Source organism: Orbicella faveolata, unplaced genomic scaffold (assembly GCF_042242905.1).
Source record: "Orbicella faveolata isolate gen_17 unplaced genomic scaffold, um_ofav_v1 contig_34, whole genome shotgun sequence".
NCBI lineage: Eukaryota > Metazoa > Cnidaria > Anthozoa > Scleractinia > Merulinidae > Orbicella > Orbicella faveolata.
In genome coordinates this window covers 15,461,809-15,484,537 of record NW_028301563.1, presented here as the reverse complement: position 1 = coordinate 15,484,537, position 22,729 = coordinate 15,461,809, and the positions used below count along the sequence as shown (strand labels likewise).

General features: G+C 38.3%; 1 protein-coding gene across 2 annotated transcripts; it reads left to right on the top strand.

The window, feature by feature from the left end:
• Nucleotides 1-2,617: 2,617 nt before the first annotated feature.
• On the top strand, nt 2,618-21,067 carry LOC110062851 (tetratricopeptide repeat protein 38-like). 2 transcript variants are annotated; one of them, XM_089298927.1, is made up of 17 exons: nt 2,618-2,735; nt 2,963-3,111; nt 3,569-3,646; nt 4,923-5,004; nt 5,722-5,857; nt 6,325-6,498; nt 7,714-7,789; nt 10,897-11,016; nt 11,607-11,666; nt 12,061-12,099; nt 13,306-13,384; nt 14,587-14,657; nt 15,637-15,731; nt 16,873-16,951; nt 17,462-17,539; nt 18,782-18,855; nt 20,232-21,067. In XM_089298927.1, the coding sequence occupies exons 3-17, from the start codon at nt 3,623-3,625 to the stop codon at nt 20,320-20,322; spliced, it is 1,278 nt and encodes a 425-aa protein (XP_089155053.1). In that variant the 5' UTR covers nt 2,618-2,735; nt 2,963-3,111; nt 3,569-3,622; the 3' UTR covers nt 20,323-21,067. The 2 variants fall into 2 exon arrangements, with proteins under 2 accessions (XP_089155053.1, XP_089155052.1); XM_089298926.1 differs by lacking the exon at nt 2,963-3,111.
• Nucleotides 21,068-22,729: the final 1,662 nt, after the last annotated feature.

Sequence of the window (22,729 nt, the reverse complement as noted above, 5' to 3'; positions counted from 1 at the left end):
CAAGGTAGAGTTGTAAAACACTTCATGGTCTACTATTTGGAAATAAACTGTTCAACGCCTTCAATCCAAACGCACTCCACCCCTCCTTTCCGGTCCCCACCAGAGGTTGCTGGATTTATACGGAAAAATTGCGACAGGGAGATTGCTTGAGATCAATCGACCTTAAAACATAAATTTCCAAACAGCTAGAAAGGTAGTTCTTAATTCCTTTATCCGTTGTATAGAGTTTGTGGCCTATATCGTCCCTGATCGATACAATTCTGATCGACTGAATTATATAGCCTAAACTATAGACTGAAATAAATCAGCCAGCCCCCCCGCCCGGGGGGGGGGGTCAGTGTACTCCCGGGGAGACCCTACCTGAAAGGGGTATCTCCAGTTTAGCTTTCAGGTATATAAAAGGGAAAGGATTTCACAAGTTGAGGTATTTGAAAGGGTTGGGAAATCTGTTATTGAGTTATTTTAAAAGCCTTTATAAAATATTGTGAACAGACGAACCTTACGACTGTAGCATTTAATTTATTAGGTACTACATGAAAATGACAAGAAGACTGATTTATTCAAATTACGGGTCAGTTGTGAAAGTACGAGAAGGATACCTTTTCTGTCCAAATGGTGTACAAAATGGTATGAGGTTGCAAACGGACCTCGGGGCGGAGCCTAGCTCCTTGTATAGGACTTTGTTGAGTACCCCGGCCCCCCTCTCCCCGACGGGCTATGCTCCAGTACGTGCAAGAAGTCAGGCGGCCGAGATTACCTTCATAGACAAGACATAGCTTCAAAAACAGGAAAATGTGGAAATCGGGTTAAGCGAAATGAACCGCAAAATCTCTTGCATGGCCTTATGCCAAGAATATATTGGACACGGATCAGTAATGCACACATTTTAAGTTTCTGTACAATTTTTCAAAACATCAATTGACGCGAATTCTTAGACTTGAAATGATTATGAAGATTTCGGATGCAATGGATATTCAGCAAAAGCGTTGAAATATAAATGCTTAATGAATAAACGCAGCAAGTTTAACCTGATTGACGACTTGACGTGCCTGTTAAAAGATCTTAAAATTGACCTCAAGTAGGTCTTTCCGACACGTCATCTTTACTAAACGTTATAGGAGGAAAGTAACTTTTGAAAGTTCCTATTGAAACCTTTGAGCTGCATGCAGCGATATAAATTACGAAATAAAAGGTCGACTGAGTCCGAAAGTTCAGACTGGAGGATCTATATGATATTTATACCCGATAATTACCCTATAATCTTTAGCTAGACCGTGTTGCGTCATAACGAAGGGCGCACATGCAGCTCAATTCAGCTTTCGGCGACAATTTATGATTGCGATTTAAATTTGTCTTTATTGCTTCCATACATGTACAAAGAGCAGTCCATGCGAGGAGAAAAAACAGAAAACAAAGTAGGTTCTTTAGAGCGTACAGTTGGAAAAGATTATGATTGATTTTATAACCAGCAGAGTCGATAGGGATTGTTAACGTTTACATTTTCATCACTCACTTGAATTTTATAGGTTTCAACAGTACACGCATAAAATAACTTTGCCTCTTTATTGTTATATAAAAAAAACTGCATCAAAATTCACAGAAAATTTCAATGTTTCGTGTATATCACGTCGCGCTAGGACATAGAGTTTGCGTTGAGCTCTCGTGGTACAATTATAAAACTCTACCGGCATATCATACTTTGTCTTAAAATTAATAAAAATTTATGACAGGTAAGTCAGTTTTTTTGCTACTAAACATACAATACTGCTTCTGAATAGAGATTGTATAAAGGGGCTTACCCTATCGTCTAGTCGTAGCAAACACCCTCAAGAATTAGAGCCAGAGACGAATTTGTAATCCTCTCTTTTCAGAGTACAGAGAACAATTTGCTAACATGACGTGTACATCCACTCTGCCCAGCTGTCAGTTGTCGAGTAAATATTTAAAAACACAATCGCTTTGTGAATGGAATAATAAATTATATGAGAGAAAAAGACAATAGAACAATTTCGATATATTAAAAGTCAGCCTAAAACAATAGACCTCAGCACGAGGCTCTGGGAAATAAACCCCACAAACTCTGTAGTTATTCCCCAGAGCCTCGTACTGAGGTCTATTGTTTTAGGCTGAATTTTGTTCTATGAGGCTGTTCAAGAGGACGTCGGAGTCGAATGAAATGAATAGAAACTTCCAACCAACAGAAACCAAATTAGTTTACATAATAAATGACTTGGGACGGTCCACAGAATTTGTCGCTGCATCAACAAGCGAAAGCCGAGTGGTGTCAGACAGTAATTAAGATTATTGGTGTGTTGGTGACAATGCTTCCCGTAAAATAATCGCTTTTGATTGGTTGGAAGCGGATGGAGTCAGCTTTCGGTAATGTAAGCGAATATATCCCAGATAAAACTTTCAGGTTTGCCGTTTCACACACCAAAAAAGCAGAGAATTAACGATAGAAGATAAAATGAAATATTTAAATCTCTCTGAAATATTGATTTCTAAATGGACTGTAAAATACTAATGACAAAAGCGTGACTTTAGCGTGACTGCCTTGCATGACAATGATTTTAGTACCCAGTCCTCTGCAGAAACACCTGCTCGAATCATTCCCAAACGCGGAGAATATATATCGAGTAACTGGTGCTAGAAGTCGTGGAGATTTTTTTGTTGGAATTTGGACGGATAGTTTGACCAAAATGTCCTACCTACACACTCACTGGAGGGATGTTGATGTAAGTAACATTTCTTTTGTCGATGCACTGAAATATAATCAGCTCAAATGAGTGAATATTTTACAAAATCTCGACGGCCTTGCAAAGGGAAAGTTTACCTGTAAATATTAAAATACAGTAGATCGATCGGTTTTCTGGTGGAACAGTTTTTTGTGATTTTAAAGTCAGTAAATTTAAACTTCCATGCTATACATGTACAAGTGCATAGAAAAATCCTTTTATTTCAGAAACCTTTAGTTGGCTTGACGGATTTCGGTTTTAAGAAGGAAATTTTGTGGAGCCTAGAGTTGTGTCAAAATTACTGATGACTAGGCATATATACATGGGGATAAAAATATTTCGCAGTCTGCAGTCCAGTTGAGATTACATTCTATAGGTACGTGTGGTAGAATGGCCTTCGACCTTGTTCTAGATGCTTATTTATTTGCACGTTCATTTTTTAATTTGTAGTTTTGTATAATGTTTTATGTGAATTGCGATTAAAAAAATAACATAGTGTGCGAAATTAGTGCATATTAATTAACACATAATTTGTGATTTATATCATTGCCACGATATAAACTTATTATTAAGACTTGATTAACTTGTTCATATTTAATTGACATTTTGACACTCTGATAAGCTGTGTCATACCGAGTATTTTTTTTCTTCTATAAAATGTGGAAAAGCAGAGTTACAATTATTATGCTCCGCACCAATGCCAGCCTGTATGGAGGTTTTCAAATTATTTGATAACGTCAATATAAGCTTATCTGTTTTCCTGTTTCGTAATAATGTTTTAATCCTTGCAAAACGAAATGAGTATATTATTCAAATCCATTTACTATTTACAGGCGTGGAGAAAAGAAGGTCTCCTATTGTCCACAACTAGCAATGAAGCTGCAAAAATGTTTGATGCCACAATAAGTCAGGTTAGTTAAATATGATTCAAAATAATTAACATCCTCAGTGATGCAGACCTAGACTCTTATAAGGTAGATGCCATGGAATTTTCCCTGCCATGATTAGTGCTTTTCAAGTGAAGGCTCAAAAGGGTTTCTGCTGCCTTGGGCTTTAAACATTTTCACTAATAGGAGGGGGTGGGGGGCAGGGGGCAGTACCTTCTCCCTGCCCTTTTCCCTAGATCTACTACTGATCCTTTTCAAAAGTATTCAAATACTTTTGCATAGCACAATTACAGTGGAATCTCTTGTAAGAATCTAATTGGCTGAATTGATTGTTTCAATCACAGAAATAAAGTCACCAAGTCAAACAAAGAAAAAAAAAACAAAACAAAGGATTATGCCCATTACTCAAAGTAATATTCAAAATATAGCTACATGTATCAAGTACACAGAGAGTTAAATAAAACAATCACTGTGTTATAGAAAACTGGCACCATAAGATGCATTTAAAAAGTAGTGGCATTTACAGGCATCTCTGTTTAAATATTTCTTGCTGTGTCAGATGCAACTCTTTTTGTTACACTCAGTCACACTAGTAAACATCTTTACAATTGCTCTGTATTGTACATATAAGACTTTTAATAACCGTACAATTGATGACAATGTTCTTAGGATACAACATGATATTTTAGAAAACAGCCCTAAGAAAATACGTGTGCTGATTGGTTAAAAAATGTGTTTCTATAACTTGATTGAAACACAGAACTAGCATGAGCTGTTGACGTAATGATGGCGCGAGCAAAGATAATTTGCATTTTGAGATAAAGTAAACAAGTTGTTTTTCTTTTTTTCATCGCGGAGTTTTCTAAAAGAAATAGAAAACATGTTTTCCGTGTTTCTATCGACTTATAGAAACACTTGTGAAAGTTTGGGAGAACTCAAAAAAGTATTTCTCGTCCTCCCAAACTTCTACTCGTGTTTCTATAACTCGACAAAAACACGGTACAATAAATATGTCTTCTATTTCTTAATTGCTTACATTATGTAGAATAAATTGTAAAGAGTAAATCTTCAGCTCAAGGTACATGTAATATAGTGAAAGGCATATTGTTTTGATTATAAATATGATTACTAAAGGTATTTTATACCATTAGGTATAAAAAATTATTTATATTAAGGAGGCTTGAAATTGAGATTCCCTCTTGAAGTGTTTGAAGATATTACATGCTTATGTCTACTGAGGGCTAATGTGAAATTGTGGCTTATTTCTAATATTGCATTTCTTTCTGATGCTTGGTTTCAGGTTGTTGCTCATCTTGAAGATGACACTGTTGGAGGATTAGAAACTTCGGTGACGAGGATGCTTGAGGCAGATCCTAATTTCCGTAAATATTTGATGAATTTATTTCTCATTGTCAGCAATGTTACTTTGCAACTAAAAGTATTTACTGCAGCTGTTTTTTGTGCTTACATATTTAAATATGTTACACTGGTACATGTAGTATCAAGAACTGTCTTGTCATGATCATTTTGAAATGCCCTTTTCTATATAATTATATACTGTAGATCTGAAACATTTCTGAGACTTATAACTGAAACAAAACTCATCAAAAAACATTAAGTGCTAAAGTTTTCAAATTAAGCAGGACCCCGTTGACAACAGTACTTTGTACTGAAGGGTAATATCAGCTGGTTAAATATTTATTATTATTTATTATTATTATTATTATTATTAACATATAATGAGAGACTAATTGGTACAAAATTATTTTAATTAACAAGTTGAACGTAAATTCAAAACATGAAGTGTAATACCCAATGTGGTGTCAAATTTTACCACCAAAAAGAATTGATTAGATGCGAGTACACCATTGTGTTATTATGTGTGCTCTTAAACTAAAATACATTGTATTGCTAAAAGATGAAGAAGCAGAAATGAATAATTTTGAAAACAGGACGTGTTGTCATTATTCAGCATCTGCGACTGAGGGCCAGGTGACACTGTATTTTCAGAATTCATGTAGATGGGCCTTATAAATATAATTCGTGTGTAATTAGTAACATATTTACATGTACATCTAAGTTTTCTTGTTTTCTTTTAGTTATGGGTCATGTCTTGGCAAATGAAATTCAGATAAAAGATTCTATGGATGTTATCCAATCTCTAGCTGCTGACAATGATCTAATTACTGACAGAGAAAGACTGCATGCAGAAGCTGCAATAGCATTATATGCTGGGTGAGATGAAGCTGTATTAAGAGTAATTCATCTCTGAATCCGAAGACATTCAGACCCTATCATTTCATTTATATAATTAAGACAAACATTAAAATCGGGACTTTGAGACTTTTTTACCCTTGTGAAAAATCAAGACTCAAAACACTTTGTGAAAAAAGCAGAGACTGTAACATGCATACATTAAACGGTCTAAAAAGACTGCAAGATGGTCCGTGAAATTTGATTCATGAAAATTCTACGATACCCATGGTTTTTAAAAGGACCTTCAGTTGATAGTTTTTCACCACCACTTCAGATGTTTGGTTGCAACAGTGCAAGAATGGGTGTTCACACCATTTCCCCCTAAACAAGTACTGCTTGTACCAGACCAGTGTGGTCATAGTTAAATTACAATTAATTATTATTGTTTGACAATCAAAATGTGATTCAAATTATTAATATGACATTGTACTAATTTTTTATTCTAGAAAAATACCTAGGGCCCAAGACATCTGGGATGAAATTGTTGTAGCATATCCTACAGATATCTTTGCACTAAAGATGCTGACAGACTACGGTATTTTTTTTGGTCCTAAGGACCGGATAAGAGATAGTGTTGCCAGAGTTTTCCCACACTGGAAAAAAGAAATGCCATTATATGGGTAATGATTCAGAAGTTTAATTTTTAATTAATTATAAGAATTATTATTTATGAGTGATAATAGTTTATAACCATTAAAATTATTTTTTATTGACGTTTGTTCTGAATTATATTATTAGGTCATGTGCATGTTGGAGTCAATATATAGCCTACAGATGTACCTGTAGCAGTACCCACCCTCGGAGGAGAAAAGCTTTTCCTCTGGGGCTGAGTGCAGCTGCATGACTGTACACATGTAGAGTAATGTTGGAGGTCAAGTTGTTCTTGAAATTATACATTGGAAGACATACAGTGGAATCCTTATTTCTCAGACCCTCTGTTTTTGAACCTCCTGATAACTTGAAGTAAAAGTAATTTCTCTCCCCTCAGAGGAGAAATGCTTTTCCTCAGGGGCTGGGTATGGCTACACGTAGACTTGTACATGTAGACTAATGTTGGAGGTCGAGTTTGATTCTTCTTTACATGTAGTTCAGTAGCTTTTGACATACAGTGGAATCCTTGTTTCTCAGACCCTGTATTTTTGAACCGCACGATCACTTGAACCATAAGTAATTTCCCTCCCCACAGTTTAAAACTATTTGATTAATAGTTTTATCTGCGATTCCTCATGATACTACCTTACTAAAAACTTTGGATTCCACTTTACAATAATGAGCTTGAGACATAAGTACAATGCCCAGTGGATTCCTTGTGAAGCCAATCTCAAAGCTGAACTTCTCAGTCGTTTTGTTGATAAGGACAAAAGTACATAAGTAGTTTCAAGAGACATTGCGTATTTCATAATGCTTCTAGCTATGATTCTCCAGTCCCACACCAGCGTCCTCCCCCCCTGCCCCCTTCCAACTCAGTGTTGTGATATAATGTGCAGTTGCTCTGTCTACCTGTGTTCTGCTCGGTCATAGGGATAGAAAACCAGCATTGTTTAGGGGGACTGGGGGGATTTTTCCAAGGCAAGTGAAAATATAATGAAGTGTCTCAACACTTCTATCACCCATGACTTTATAGTCACTTTATAGTCACATTATAGTTACATTGATGTAAGTTGACTTGAGCTACAGACTGAACATGCAGGCCACACTCTTGGGTTGTTCTGACCCCATTTATCAGATCCACTCACAGGACTGACTGGTTTGAGAATACTGAACAAAATCGTCAGCATAGCCTTAATTGCTACTAATTTGCTTGTTTGTTTGTTTTCAACCATTGCTATTTCTAGGTACCTCTTTGGTCTTCATGCATTTGGTTTGGAAGAGACAAACTTCTACAGAGAAGCAGAGAAACAAGCTCGAAAGGTACACATGATATTTCAAGTACACGTCCATGTACTGCTGATCCCAGACGTCTGAACATGAAATTGGCTTTTTTATTCAGGCCGTTACACGCCCTGTTGGTTTCATTCACATGATTCAAAAAAGTGATCACGTGATGATGAATTCATGACTGTGTGATGAGTGAATCTCTGCCGTTGGGGAAGTTGCTTTACAGTTTGTTTCCAAGTTTGTTGAGTTTCACACTTTCCAGCAAGATGCACTCCAAGATATATGTTACAGAGAAGACTTTGGCAGATGCAAAATTCATTGCATGGATTAAGATTTGCCTTGAACTTGGTACTTTTGAGGAATTTGCAACCACTGTGCTGCAAACTTTGGCCATCTGCGCAAAGAGTTGTTTGTTGTCATGTGATGATTTTTTTAAATCACATGAATGAAACCAACAGTGCGTGAAGCGGCCTGAAAAAAAGCCATTTCAACAGACGTCTGGGATCAACACAAGGTAGTAAATCAGTTTGCACTTTGAGAACATTAGGCAAAACTAGATTTTAGTCTATGTGTTTGTGTTCAGAAGTGTTTTTACAGATGCCATATGTAATGGTTTGAGTTAAGTGACCTCCTTCCAATGAGTGCCTAAATAATCTAATTACATGTAAAAACTGGATCACTGGATAATGCAATTCAAGGGTTTCAAATTTGCCTTTAGCCATCATGGTATATGAGCCAATTATACCATGATGGCAAAAGTGACATGTATTCAAGACAATGAGTGATATATCCAATAGGCTGCTGAGTGCTTTAACAGGCCTTTCTCAAATTCTAATGAAGAGTGGTGCTGACCTTGTTCCCAGGGTCTCTGACTTCTCTCTGCCCCCTTTTCTGTCACTCCAGGGGACAGGAATAGGGGAGGCTCTGGGAATGAGGTTGCAATGGTGCCAAATTGAGACTGTGAGGATGAACATAACTGCAAGAAATGTGTCAGAATCCTGGGGGAGGGGGTACTCCCTTATATGAGCTATATAGGTACATGTGCAGCCTCAAAGGGTATGGTTTTTCAGCAGTTTTGGTCATAAATAGGGTCTCAATTTTGGCCATTTTGGTCTTAAATAGGGTATGGTTTTTGTACTCTAGTCTTGAATTGGGTATGTTTTTTAGAGGAAGCTACTCTTTCATCATTGATAAGACCATTATGTTTAGGGCAACTGTGTCAGCCGCAATGGTCATAAATAGGGTATCGAATCTTTGGTGTGGTCATAAATAGGGTAGGGAAAAATTGCAGATTTTAGTCATAAATAGGGTAAGGGTTTTAGAAAGCGGGCCGCACACCTCCACTAAATTTTTCTCGGAGTACTCCCCCCCCCCCCCTGGGATCAGAATGTCCACCTCATTCTGGTGCTATTGTTTGTACCCTCTAAAGTGTAATGTGGGAAAGCTTTATCATGTGGATGAAGTATTATAAACATAATCCAACAAATGAATGGTGTGGTGAGTATGTAAAACCCTATTAATAATAATTGTTACAGTTCTAAAGTATTTGCCGTTTTCCATGAAAGTACTTCATTTCAGTCTGATACTCTTAATGTTATGTTGAAAATGTAATCCACATCAAAACTCTTTTGCCAGCTCCTGCCGCATGTTAAATGACTGTAAACCACTACTATTATTAATGCTTCTAACACCTCAGGGGTGTGTGTGTCAGGCTGTTATGTGGTTTCTGTAATCATGAATTTTTATGGAAGTGAGTGATTAGTCTGCAGCCCAACCCCATAACCCAGAGGACAGGGAGAATAGTCTGGTCTCTCACCATTGACCTTTCTGGTGTGGGTGGCCCTACCAGGAGTAATAAATCTTGCCAGCATAGCTCCCAGGTTCATTGAGACTCACAAGTTTCTCCACCACGACAAGGTAGCAGTCACACACGACAGTCACGACCACTACATGTATTAAACAATTAGATTATGAGCTCGAGATTTCTATCACGGATAGAAATCGAGAGTGAATAATCTAACTGTTTTAGTACTCTACTAGTCGTTCAAAACTTTATCTAAATCCTCTTCACAAGGGAGGCGTGGTGGCCTCATGGTTAGTGTGCTTGTTTCTGGATCGAGCGGTCCAGGTTCGAGCCCTGGCCGGGGACGTTGTGTTGTGTTCTTGGGCAAGACACTTTACTCTCATAGTGCCTCTCTCCACCCAGGTATATAAATGGGTACCGGCAAACTTAATGCTGGGGGTAACCCTGCAATGGACTAGCATCCCATCCAGGGGGGAGTAGAAATACTCCTAGTAGCTTCATGCTACAGAAACCGGGATAAGCTCCGGCCTGATGGGCTACTTGGCTCGTATGCAGACTTTACCTTTAGTACTCTACTAGTCGTTCAAAACTTTATCTAAATCCTCTTCACAGACACTTTGAAAACGCTAGGAGCGGCTGTCATTTTGTTGACAAAGAGACACTAGATTGAGTGCTACATATATGCTACTCACTACCTATTTAACAATTAAATTGTGAGCTCAAGATTTCTATGAAGTGATAGCTGATGAGGCCGAAGGCCGAATCAACCATCACCTCATAGAAATGGAGAGTGAATAATCTAATTGTTTTAGTAGAATTCTCACTAAAATTTACTTCAAATAATGGTTTTCAATTATTTCTTGACATCTGAAAAAGGTCGCTCAAATTGAATTGTCCTTTGAAATTGAGTTGTGTGCACACGCACATCAGTTTTTTCAATAATTTCAACTTTTTTAAAAGTCAAGAAACCGTAAATGTCCTTCATTTAGACTTCTCAGGAATTTAATTATCTATTTGCATCCAAATTTTCCTCCAAAACTTTGGAAAAACAGAAAAAAACCTTGCCATTTCCTAGATGACCTCCAGCCACTGCACACTAGTGGCTGATAGTGTTCAATGGCTCAGCCAATCAGATTACAGCATTTGCACTAGTATACTAGTAGAATTCTACTAACACAGGATAGATAGTGACTAGCGTAGCTAATCAGAGAATGGCATTCATCATAGAACGTTAGTAGATTTATACTAACATTAGGTATATCATTATAATTATTATAATATTTTAATATTTTAATATTATAATTAAAATTATAATTGCATTAGTTTTATATTCTAGGGTCTCGAGCTTGTTCCAACAGACACCTGGGCTACTCATGCCTTAACACATGTTATGGAGATGGAAGGCCGGCAAGATGAAGGAATTGAATTTTTGAGCAAAACTATGGATAACTGGAAGGTGTGGTTCTTTAATATTATAGTACCATAGGTCTGCAGTGGGTGCAAATTACTACTTAAACAGCTACGTACCCCACTGTATGTCCAGTACATGTATGCACGCAGCTGGTAGTCTAATGGTTAATATACATAGACACGAGCCTGAGTCTTCTATGAGCAAATAATCAATAGTAAACTCATGGTTCAAACCAAAACAACTTTGGAGGGGAATGGAAAGAATAAATCGCGGAATGAATAATTCATTGCTGGAGTAACACATACATTATATTTTTTGGACATAACTTCTACAGCTTACCTACCTATACATGTACTAAACAGTAACTGTACGGCTCAGTGCACAGATTAATTAGCTGAGTTTGTAATTCACTAGAGATTGAACTGAACAGGCAGCCAGGGAGCAAAGTTGCAAAGGTTCTTAGCTAAAAACCAGTTACAACATGCTATAGGAATCTTCTTGGGGTCATTTGACAAATTGAGGAGAGAGAGACAGTATGTACCTGCCACCTAAAATTAAACTACCTTCATAAAATAATAGAAAAGAAAACCTAACAATGCACATAATAATAACATTTGGTTTCCTTTTCATTGCAGCCTTGTGAGTCTTTGACGTGCCATAATTTCTGGCACTGGGCTTTGTACTATGTTGAAAAGGTGAGTTCTGCATAAATGTTTTGTCAGATTCACTCAGGCTTTTAGCCAGATGGGCGTCCAGGTGTCCTGCAGATGGCCACTTGTTAAAGAAAATCTAATTATTTTTCATATGTTGCCCCATAAATTGTTCATTTGAGTAGGCGCTATGGCACATTTTGGAGGCCACTTCTCAAATCCTGGCTGTAAAAGCCTGGGTTTGCTACAGTCATGTCATGAAACTAGTTTGTGAAGGTGACTTATCCGTAATCTTTGTATTACAGAGCACTCCTTTTCCCTCTTATTCTAATAAGTGACAGACTTATGACTTGCTCGACACCAACAACTTCGTGGAATAAAATTGATCGTCAATTTGTCTTCATATTTTTCATCTTGTTTTTTTCTTACTTCTTCTCAGGGAGACTATGAAAGTGCATTGAACATATATGACACAGAGGTAAACTATTTATCTAATGTGTATGGTGACCATTTTATTTCCTCTTAACTTACTTTACAATGTATCGATTGGAATCTGTCTGCTGACAGGGATATTTTCCTTGACGAAACCATTATGCGCAACCTTTGTACCTTTCTTCTCAGTGCCTTAAGGGTGTTTTTGTTGTGTATCAAAGACAGCCACAATCAACTCCCCTCCCTGCCACTACAACATGTAAACAAGATATATAGCTTTTTAAAGCTCAATACAGCTTGTTTATATGTTGGAGTGGCAGGAGGGGGAGTTGATGGTGGCAGTCTTCAATACGATACAATACAATATGACAACTTTATTTATATACATGGTATTTCCATCAGTCTATTTATGATAATCAACTAGCTATACTTATCTTCCTAACTTAAACTACAATAAAAGAATAGAAATCGTGTAAGGTAAGCCAATTGGGGAAGAAATCAAACAAGTGCTCAATTCTACTATATAGGTGCTATTTTTGATATCAGTTAAAAAAAAGAATTATTGCACAACTTAATTTGCCCATCAAAGAAATCATGCACAACCTAACTGAGGTGAGAAAAAAGTTTCATGTGCCAGAAAACTGCCCACCCCCACCCCCTCCAAAAATATTGTCTTGTTTAAGAGCACAACTCAAAAACACTGGTCAACATTCAAACCCAGACTGCTTACTCAGGAATCCAGTGTGCTAAGTCTTATTACAACTGCAAACATGCTCACAACAAACCATTTCCCTCTCTCCTCAACCAGTTGATTTTATGTGAACACTTGACAGTTTTTTTGTATATATTTTAGTAACCATAGAATGAGGGCTCTTCATATTGAGAAGTTTATTTACTAGCATTTTTTACACTGTAAGAACGCTAAACGGATGCGTATATCTGAAGAGCCTTCATTGAGGCCCCATTAGGCGGGGTAGCAGGGGGGGGGGGGCATTTCTGAGTATCCGATATCATGTTAATTTTTGGCTTTAATATCCTGTGTGGTGTTAACTCAATTTAAATGTTATCACTTTTCCTAATGGATATCCCACAATATCTGTTCTAAATATCCCACATCCGTTAATTTTTCCCCCAATTATCTTGTATCCTGTTATTTTTTTTTTTACCTAAATATCCCTCAAGTGACCTCAAGTGTTCACGGAAAGTTTCCTTACTGTAATATGTTGATAATTTTTCTTTCCCCAACTTGCAGATTGCGCCAAGATTTAAGAAAAGTCAAACTTTTCCACTGACAGATGGTTCATCGCTGTTGTACAGACTGAAATTTGAAGGTACGTATTAGAGGAGGGACATTGATCTTGGTTCTATAAAGCCAGTGGGTATTTAATTCGTCTCAAGGCTGATCTACCACCCGGGGTGGTGGGGGGGGGGGGGATACTCTATAAATTTAGGGTAGGGGTTTGCTGCTTGGACGGTGAACCCCTTACCCTATTCCCAAGACCATGATCAGCTTGATTTTGCAACCCTATTCTAGACTAGCCACCAAAACTCCCTGTAGTTTTCACTGCGTAATATTTATACCCTATCTGAACTGCCTGAAAACCATACCCTTCACAGCAGCACATACCCATATAGCTTATAAATAGGATCCCCTCCCGGACCTACCGCCTGTATCCTGACCCTTTCTCAGACCCACATGTAGCTAGATCACTTTCCACACTATGGTCAAGGTCGTGCACAATACCTGGGCTGAATTGCACCCTATCATTTGGAAAAACGCAATTTTTGTTTCGTTTGAAATATTTGTTTCCTTTGTTTTAGTGGCATGCCTGTAAACTAGCTAAGCTTGCATGACCACTATAAGAAAGATTTACATTTTACATTTTTACATTCGAAGAGGAAAAGGCCGATGAGCAAAATAATGTCAATACATTATTAATTCATTCATTCTCATGCCCAACATTTTTAAGAGCAAAACAGGTCAAAACCACGCCCTTTGTTGCGGCATGTACCCACATGTTGCATGTATATCTGTGTAGCCTATGCATAGAGGATATTACACGGCCGCGTGAAGATATGAATTATATTTTCGAGCGGAAAATATTGGTTTTTTTTATGGGTTTAAAGAGGAGAAAATAAATTCATATCTTCAAGCCATCGAGTAAATTTTTTATTATGATTAAAGACAAACTGACTGTGTGCACAAACAAAAAATGATCGATAAAGCAGGAAATGATAAAGAAGTCGTCAATATCCTCACAAGCGACTACATCCGGAATGCGAGTGACGTACATCATAACAATGATGTACGTCACTCGGGTTCCGGATGTAGTCTCGTTTGAATTATACGAGTGGTGTATTTTCCGTGATAACACTCCTGTTCATATAATAAAGGGGAATACACACTACTGGACTTCAATTTGACTTTTTGACTGTTACTACACTTAGCTTATGAGAGCTCTTGTAGCAAAATGAAATGTGTACTGACGTAGAATAAGTGTTAAAGGTAACTGTAAAAATCTTATCTTGCTAGGAGTTGATGTCGGGGACAGATGGCAGCAGCTTTGTCAGTATTGGGAAAGCCATGCAGATGATCACTTTTTGGTGAGTACAGGGCCTAGAAAAACGCCAGGACAGAAATGTACCAGGCGGTTTTTAAGCCTGGTTCACACTTTTGAGATGAGCAGAAGCGTGTACACATTCAAGCCAAAGCACAAGGATGTTCGCACTAGTTAGCAACATACGCATGTGCAGTGACAGTTACATCGCTGGGGAAACAAAATGGTGATTGGTTCAATTCTTGCGCCTATGCTTGTGCTTATTTCATGCCAGTTCCCACTTGTGAAATAAGCGTAACACTAGTGAAATAAGCAGAAGTTCCGGCAAAAGAAAAAAGTAGAATGTTTCTTTTTCTTGTACTTATGCTTCGGCTTATTTCACCCCGTGCACATCAGCGTTTTGTTGTGCTTATATTTACGCCAGCGCTTGTGCTTATCTCACAAGTGTGCACCAGACCTTATGGGTTGAGAGATGTTTGCTTAATGGCTACTGCATTGGACCAAGGATAAGGAGCTGGGGGTTTGAACTTTACGCCAAGATCACTGTATGGTTTTTTTTCTTAAGACACGCTTCTCTGACTCTGTCCGCTCTCTTTACCCAGGAGTAGTATTTTATGGATATTGATAAGGTGTTGAGGACAACTTGAAAAAAATTGTGGTACCAGTAGCGTGTGAGGTATACCATTTAGTGGGACTAACATTTTATCAAGTCTCTACCTGCTGTGGAATCCGGGATTTAATCAGGCTGCATGCATGTAAGCCGGCCGGCTTTGCCATTTGACTTGCTTTTATGAAGGAATTGACACTTGCTTAATTGTTAGGGAATAACCTGAAAAGTTGTTTGAGATAACTGTAGCGTGCGAGACATCCCATTGAGGGGGACTAATATTGCATCTAGTCCCCACCTGATGTGGAACCCGAGATTTAAATAGGTTGGATGAGCCTGCTATCTTTGTTTGTTGGTTTCTTTTTAATTGCTTGTGTGAAGAAAGTGAGGCTAATTTAATTCTAATGACGTTCTCCAGGCATTTAATGACAGTCACATGCTGATGAGCACGCTGGGAGCCCAGAATGAAGATCTGACTATGAAGGTTTTAGATTCATTGAGAAAATTTGTCAGGTATGTCACCGTTAGTAGCAAGTACACATACATGTATTTAACAAGGCACAAAGAAAAAATAATTAATCGGCTTTTCCTTCGGGTAAGCTGTGAAAGTAAAGTCTGCATACGAGCCAAGTGGCCCATCAGGCTGGAGCTTATCCCGGTTTCTGTACCATGAAGCGACTAGGAGTATTTCTACTACCCCCTGGATGGGATGCTAGTCCATCATGGGGTTACCCTCCAGCATTAAATTTGCCGGTACGCATTTATACACCTGGGTGGAGAGAGGCCGACCGTGAGAGTAAAGTGTCTTGCCCAAGATCACAACACAATGTCCCCGGCTAAGGCTTAAGCCCGGAGCGCTCGTTGTGGAACCGAGTACATGATGTACTAGCCCGAAAGACGTTCTCACTAGCTCCACAAATGTTCATCTCTTATCATAAGTAGTTCTATTATTTCACTTCCCTTCAAAATCTTCCCGAGATATTTCACGGTTATTGCGTGGTGTATTTTAGCATTAAGAAGACTTTATTGTCACAGTGCCACTGTCAACCCAGGTGTACTGGCGACTGGTGATTGCGCTAACCCTGCAATATAAGCATGTGAGCTGTATAAATTCCTCGAGTCTTTTCCTTGAATGGAAAGCGGACATGAGTGCCGACCTGATAGGCCACTAGGCTCTAACGTAAACTTAACTTTTACGATTGAAATGAAAATGGTTGTGGAAACATGGGCACGTTGTAGTTTCGCGATTATTATTTTTTTTTTGCCTTTATTTATTTATTTATTTATTTATTTATTTATTTATTTATTTATTGCTACAATTACAATTACAACAATTACAATTCTTTTTTTAACAATTAAGTTACAGAAGAATGAATAAAGTTTGGTTTACAGAAATTAACAATAACAATGACACCATATTGAATTAATTAAGAAAATAGATATTGTCAATTCTTATCTACATACTTATTTCACTTAACGATTTTCCTTAATAATAGCGTTGTCCGACTTTAATTATTAGTTAAAATTGTATCCTCAAAAATCTTCCATATTTCTTTCAACAAATTCGTTTTATTCGATATGAAATATATGTGTTCAGTTTCGCGATTGGTTTTGCTCAAGACGTTCACCTTCAACTTTCTTGCCTTTTTTTCAGAGATGGATCAGGCCCAAATTGTGAGGTATCTCGTGAAGTTGGCTTGGCAGTGTGTGAAGCATTTGTGGAGGCTGACAAAGTACGTGTGCATCTTAGGACCTCCACAGACTAGACACTTTTTCGGCAACTATTTGTTATCGACAACAAAATGTTATCGGCAACTAAAAAACGTAGTGTGTGACAACTAAACGCTTTATCTTGAGTTGTCGACAGCAAAGCAGTTTCCCTTTTCAAAAAGGCAAACTGTTCGGCCGTTTTTTCCGTGTGTGGGAATCATTGGTTTAGTTGTTGACAAGTATCGAAACATGACACACATTTGAGCGTGCGTTTTGCGTTTTGAGCATGCGTAGTGAATGTTAGTTTCTAAGGTCTTGCTGACCTGACTTAGACAACGACAACAACCACTCCAATGTGTGGAATGCTCGTGTCGAACACAATTAGTTGTCGATAACATTTAGTTTTTGGATAACAAGTAGTCGTTGACGACTAAATGTCTAATCTGTGGAGGCCCTTAGCGAGAGTAGCTCGTGAAGTTGGCTCAGTTGAAGTCAAACCAAGTGTAACATGGTTTACGGTTATTCATTTGCAGGGAAACTTTGACAAGGCCGTGGAGATTTTAAAACCTTTGCGCTACAGATTGGATCTCCTAGGTGGAAGTCGAGCTCAGGTGAGAAAACTGTGTTGATTGTGTGGGAAATCTAAGTATAATCTGGAAATGTTTTTTTCTTTGGGCGAGAATTTGGTTAAAAACTCTTGATATTTATGTAAGGATACTGAACCGTGCGGGTGGGCGTCGTCCTCGAAAGAACTGCTGTTGTAACTGACGTTTCGACAATCCATGGGCGGATCCACGATTTTTCTTAGGAGGGGGTGCGCCACTAAGGAATGGCGTAAATGACTGGTGAGGTAAACAAATTTAAAGCAAATACGAAGTAGAAGGCGGAATCATCTGGGAGAGGGAGGAGTGGGTGCGCACCTTCTGCAACCTCCCGCTAGATCTGCCCCTACAACCTGAGCGGAAGTCATCTTCAGAGTGAATTGAAAAGTTGTTCCTCAGTCGACGGTGTTGAAAGTCCGGTCCGTTGTCAACGATTGGCTAATTTAGTCGTGATAGTATTAGCCGTAAGATTCGCTTAAAGTTCAACAGTAATTGGTCAGTTTGTTCTTGTAAGTTATGATATGCTGATCTATTTAGCTATTGTAAAATTGTTTTTAGATAACCGTATGTGTGTTTGTACAGTGTGGCTGTAATTGTTATGTTTTTGTAAATAAATTTTAGAGTAGGTAAGAATTTCGATCCATCTAAAGTAAAAATCCGCGTGTAAGAACCTGGTGGTTTAAGATCCTACTGGCGGAAATTTGCAATTTTAATAACCAAAAATGTAGGAACCTGTTTGGCCAAGCAAGGTCAAGCAGGTTCTTATATGTGGGTTACAGTTAAATTATGAACTCTTGTTATAGAAACAACACTACATAAACATTCTGTAATCAGTTGTGTTAGGCCTGTCATAATACAGTACTGTTGTGAATAGATACTCTATAATTTAAAAAAAAAAAAAAAAATTATTTCAGGACCAAACCCAAGTTTATTTATTTGTTTGGTAATTAACAACTATTTCTCCTTCATAGAGATTAAGACACTAATTAAGAACCAACTTAGCCTAATTTGCTAATAACTACCCTAAGATACCGGAGCCTATTTTCCCAGACTTCAAAAAAATATGTGTTAATCGCTGTAGTCGAAGTGCCATTCAATTTTTTAGTTGCGTTCATCGGGTTTGTTGTATCGTGACTACATACATGCAGGTCGTTTGTTAAAGTGCAATTTGCTATGTTGCTTTTCAACTGATAATGAGCAAATATCTTTAGGGGTTGCCGATTACTAATAGCATGGTTGTATCTATTCTAGCGTGATGTTTACGAGCTGTTTTTGATTAATGCTGCTATGCAGTCCCAACGTAAAGAAGATCATCAATATGTCAGGTAAAATTTTATCCACGTGAGTACGTCCCTTCTCTCGTAACTTTACAGTGTCTTTTGTCGTGCTAAGCCTTCATCACGTTACGCGTGTTCCACCATTTAGATACATACAGCAGCCCATTGCACAAGGATGTACAATAGGCCACATTCGAGATATCAATATTCTAACATTGCTCAGAGGCTTTCACGACAAAATTGCTAATTTGTTAAGTTCCTTTTGTCTCTCAATTCCCAAAAGAGACTTGGACACCTAGAAAACACCACCGAATATAGAAGTTTGTCCCGGAGCCATGTTAGAATTTTGATATATCGAACGAGGCCTATTATGTGTGTATGCAGCATCCATGTACAGGAACAACGTCGCCGTTTGCGCGTCTTGAATAGTTAAGCTTAAATTTTTCAAGTTCGTCGTTTGCAATCCGTGTCAATCTTCTCCATTCTTAACCATCCTTGTTCCTTTGTGGTTTAATATTAGCTCTTTGGTGTTTTTCTATCTTAACAAAGCACTATTTTCAGATTTACTTTCATTTAAAGGTAGTTTTGTAAGTGGTTAAGATAACTCAAAATGCTGCGACTAAGCTCCTTTAAGTTTGCTAGTCGAGTGTACACGTTGGCAGAAGGAGATGGACCCGCAAAGCATTTCAGCGGCATTTTGTGCATTTCCCTTTTTATGTCAACCCTTTAACTCCAGGGGAACTTAGGCCTTCTTTCTTAATTGCCTGCACAATTCTCCGCCCAAACTAACCTAGCACAAACCCGCAGACTGGCCCTGTTTAAAAGGGACACCGTCCTCTAACTAGCGGTTGTTTTCAAATGGTACACCCTGCTTTTATTAACACCTCTTGGTTGATACAACTACCTTATCTGTCGGCAGTTACATGTTTTGATTACTCCGATCCTCTTAGTTCTTGCATTTTAATTGTTAAATTGAGACAAGGGCCATCAAAAAGTGGCCAAAATAGCTGTTTGTAAATAAGAATATGACTACTACTGTTATACAAAAGGCTGCTAATGATCAAGTTAAAGGGGCTCTGCAGTAAAACATTGTCGAAGAAAAGTCAAAAGTAATTTCATTTTGTAGTAGAACGGAGCTTATCAAATAACAGGAAGCGGGGTTTGGCAACGAGAACGAGTATGGAGTTGGTAGTTTTAATTAGTTTAATCTTACCTGTACAACACAGGGTCGTTTATCCAGTTTGATTCTCATTCCTTATGATTCGGCTTGGAGTTCTTTAAACCAAAGAGAGTTCATAAAATTAGTCGACTTCGTGTTCGAACGATTTTTCTTTGCACAGTTACATGTAGGTACACCTGCGTTCTTCTTCGAGGCCTGAGCGACCGTGCGCCTTTTATTCAAAATATTTGCGTTTCAATTTCAGATGCCTCCTTGCTGAGAGAAAAGCCAAAAAAGATAAAGCACCTATGACAGACAGGTTGATGGCCAAAGCTCTTGCACTCCAAGTCGATTAAAATGCATATGGTCCCTCCACACTGCAATTTGAAATTTAACAGTAGCTTCAAAATAGTTTCGAAAGTGTTCCGCAATTGCTTTTACAACGCCCTTTGATTGGCTTAACACAGCTCGCGCCACCTAAGCGTACTCCACCAATGAGATGTGTAACCAAAGTCAATAGACAACTTGGTCACGTGGTTTTTTCCCGCGCTTGGTTACAGTTACATGTTCGACTGTTGTGATTGAGTTTGTGTTGGTGTCGGTTTACGAAGCTTGCTTGAAAGCCTTTTTAAGAGACGAAGTAAAAGTGAATTACTGAGCTTCGAATCTCTGTCATCATCACTCCTTGTTGCGCCATGGGACTCATTTATAAGAACTCAGCATGTGCCATGACGGCTAAGCCAACGAAAACTCTTCAGCTGAATCATCCAATGATCCAGGTTTTAATAATGTCCTTCATAGTTTTTTTTAATTTTTTTATGACAGTCGTAACTGTTTTTTTAATCTAGCGATAAAATCGCATGATAGATCGAGTAGTATCGATGGAGAGTTGTTTTCATATGATCACAACGATTGCTGAACGTTTTTGTTTGGTGATCGTATAGTAGCGATGACAGCGATCATATGAAAACTATGATTCATTTTTCTCAAGTACCTTCAGCACATATCGATATCGTGATGAACATTTATTCGCCGGGATGTTTACGGCGTTAATATAAATTAAGAAACAAACAAATGCAATAAAGAAGATCACTTTCTTAACGTTCTGATTGTTATCACTAGTAAAGTAAGTAAGAAACTTAATTTACGTTTCTCAAACTTATTAATAATTCATCAAGTTAAAACAAAGAAAATCACAACCGTGAAGGAGGTGTGGATACCCGGTCTTAATTAGCATAGATTTTGACGGTTTTATCTCTCCGTTTACGCCTTAGTTTTTGTGTCGACTGAGAAGATATATCAAGCACTAGACACAGTGTTTCATCGGCAATCCAAACACCTCGAATTTCGTCAAAAATACTCTGCTGCGTGTCGCATTTTCAACTCCATTCTCGGTGTTTGGACATCGCGATGAACCACTGTCTCTCGTGTTTGATTTATTACGTCAAATACTTCTAGCGGGGTATGGGCTAACTGGGAACACAGTATTGTCATATGACCCGTACGGCCCCGCGCGCAATTTCCATGGAAAACCGTAAGAAAAATGGTCCCGTATGAGGGCCGTACGCGTGGAAGTGATAGGGCCGGATAAACGCGCAAGGCCCTACTAGCAATGCGTACGGCCCCACTAGAAACGCGCTCGGCAAAATCGATGCAAGTTAATGACAAAAACAATTTTGTTGCTGCAAAACTTTGTTCTCTTCAAAATGAGTGATGAAAGTGAACATTCTGAGAGTGAATTTTACTATCCAGGCGAACTGTCCGATGCAGAACTACTTCAATCGCCAGTTGACTCACTACGAAAGTCAACACTCCTCGCAAATGAAGAAGCTCACAACTTTCTCAGGACCTCTCAGAACCCAACAACAAGCAAACAAGCGGTCAAGAAAACAACTTTTTGGATGAACTGTCCGATAATTAACCTTTGGAATAAGCAAACAGGCTTGAGGCGAAACTTCTTTTAGTGGAAAGCATTAAAGAATTCCTCGTGGGTCAAAAGCAAGAAAACCGGCAACGCGAAGAAAACAAAATACGATATAAATGTTTTCTTCGAGTTTCCTGAGTTTCTGGGAGAAGTTTGTTAAACCAGAGAAATCACAAACATACCTTGTGTACAGAAGGACGGATAAATTGCTCTGCAGTTTCTACATCAGTGTTTTTGAAGAGACAAAACTGAGTACGAACACTAGTTCATTACCGTACAGTTCATCCAGATAATAAAACTCGCTTGTGTTTAATTTAAGAAATGGACAGAGTGGATGAAAAAGTCTGTGCGTGTTTATCTTCGCCGAGAAGAAACTCTTCAACCCAGCGCAAGTTACTTACCAAAACAGCGAGAAACGAAGCTAAAATCAACCAAGCATTGGGCGTTCCGCAGGTTAGATTTGCCTCTTGAAGCTTTTGCCGCGTTTTGCTGATGAACGATCTTACCTAATCTCTAAGCTTATTTCTTTCACAAAAGTAGAATGCTTGAACCTCTCGTCTTCAAAAATAAGATGTGAAGGCTCCGGCGACGTCTTTTTGGGTCCTTCTTCGTGTTTTGCCTCGAAATACAGAATAATTTTAACCTGTATTTCTCAACTGGGATTTTGTACTGGCGTCGTGTTCGGCTCCGGCATATTTCACTTCAAGGTTAGTTTATGTTTTTGTCCTCACCACTTGGCTTTGTAATGAAGTCTTTGTATCAAAATTCAGATAAAGAACTTCAATCATCGTCTATTTTTGTCCGCCATTTTGTCTGTCCAAGCTCAACTTTATCCGAGC

Excerpts from the sequence above, each read along its gene's own strand:
- LOC110062851 (XM_089298926.1), top strand. The coding sequence starts at position 2,700 with ATGTCCTACCTACACACTCACTGGAGGGATGTTGAT. Across the intron at positions 3,647-4,922 it reads TTGATGCCACAATAAGTCAG|GTTGTTGCTCATCTTGAAGA; the intron begins GTTAGTTAAATA and ends GCTTGGTTTCAG. Across the intron at positions 15,732-16,872 it reads TCATTGAGAAAATTTGTCAG|AGATGGATCAGGCCCAAATT; the intron begins GTATGTCACCGT and ends CCTTTTTTTCAG.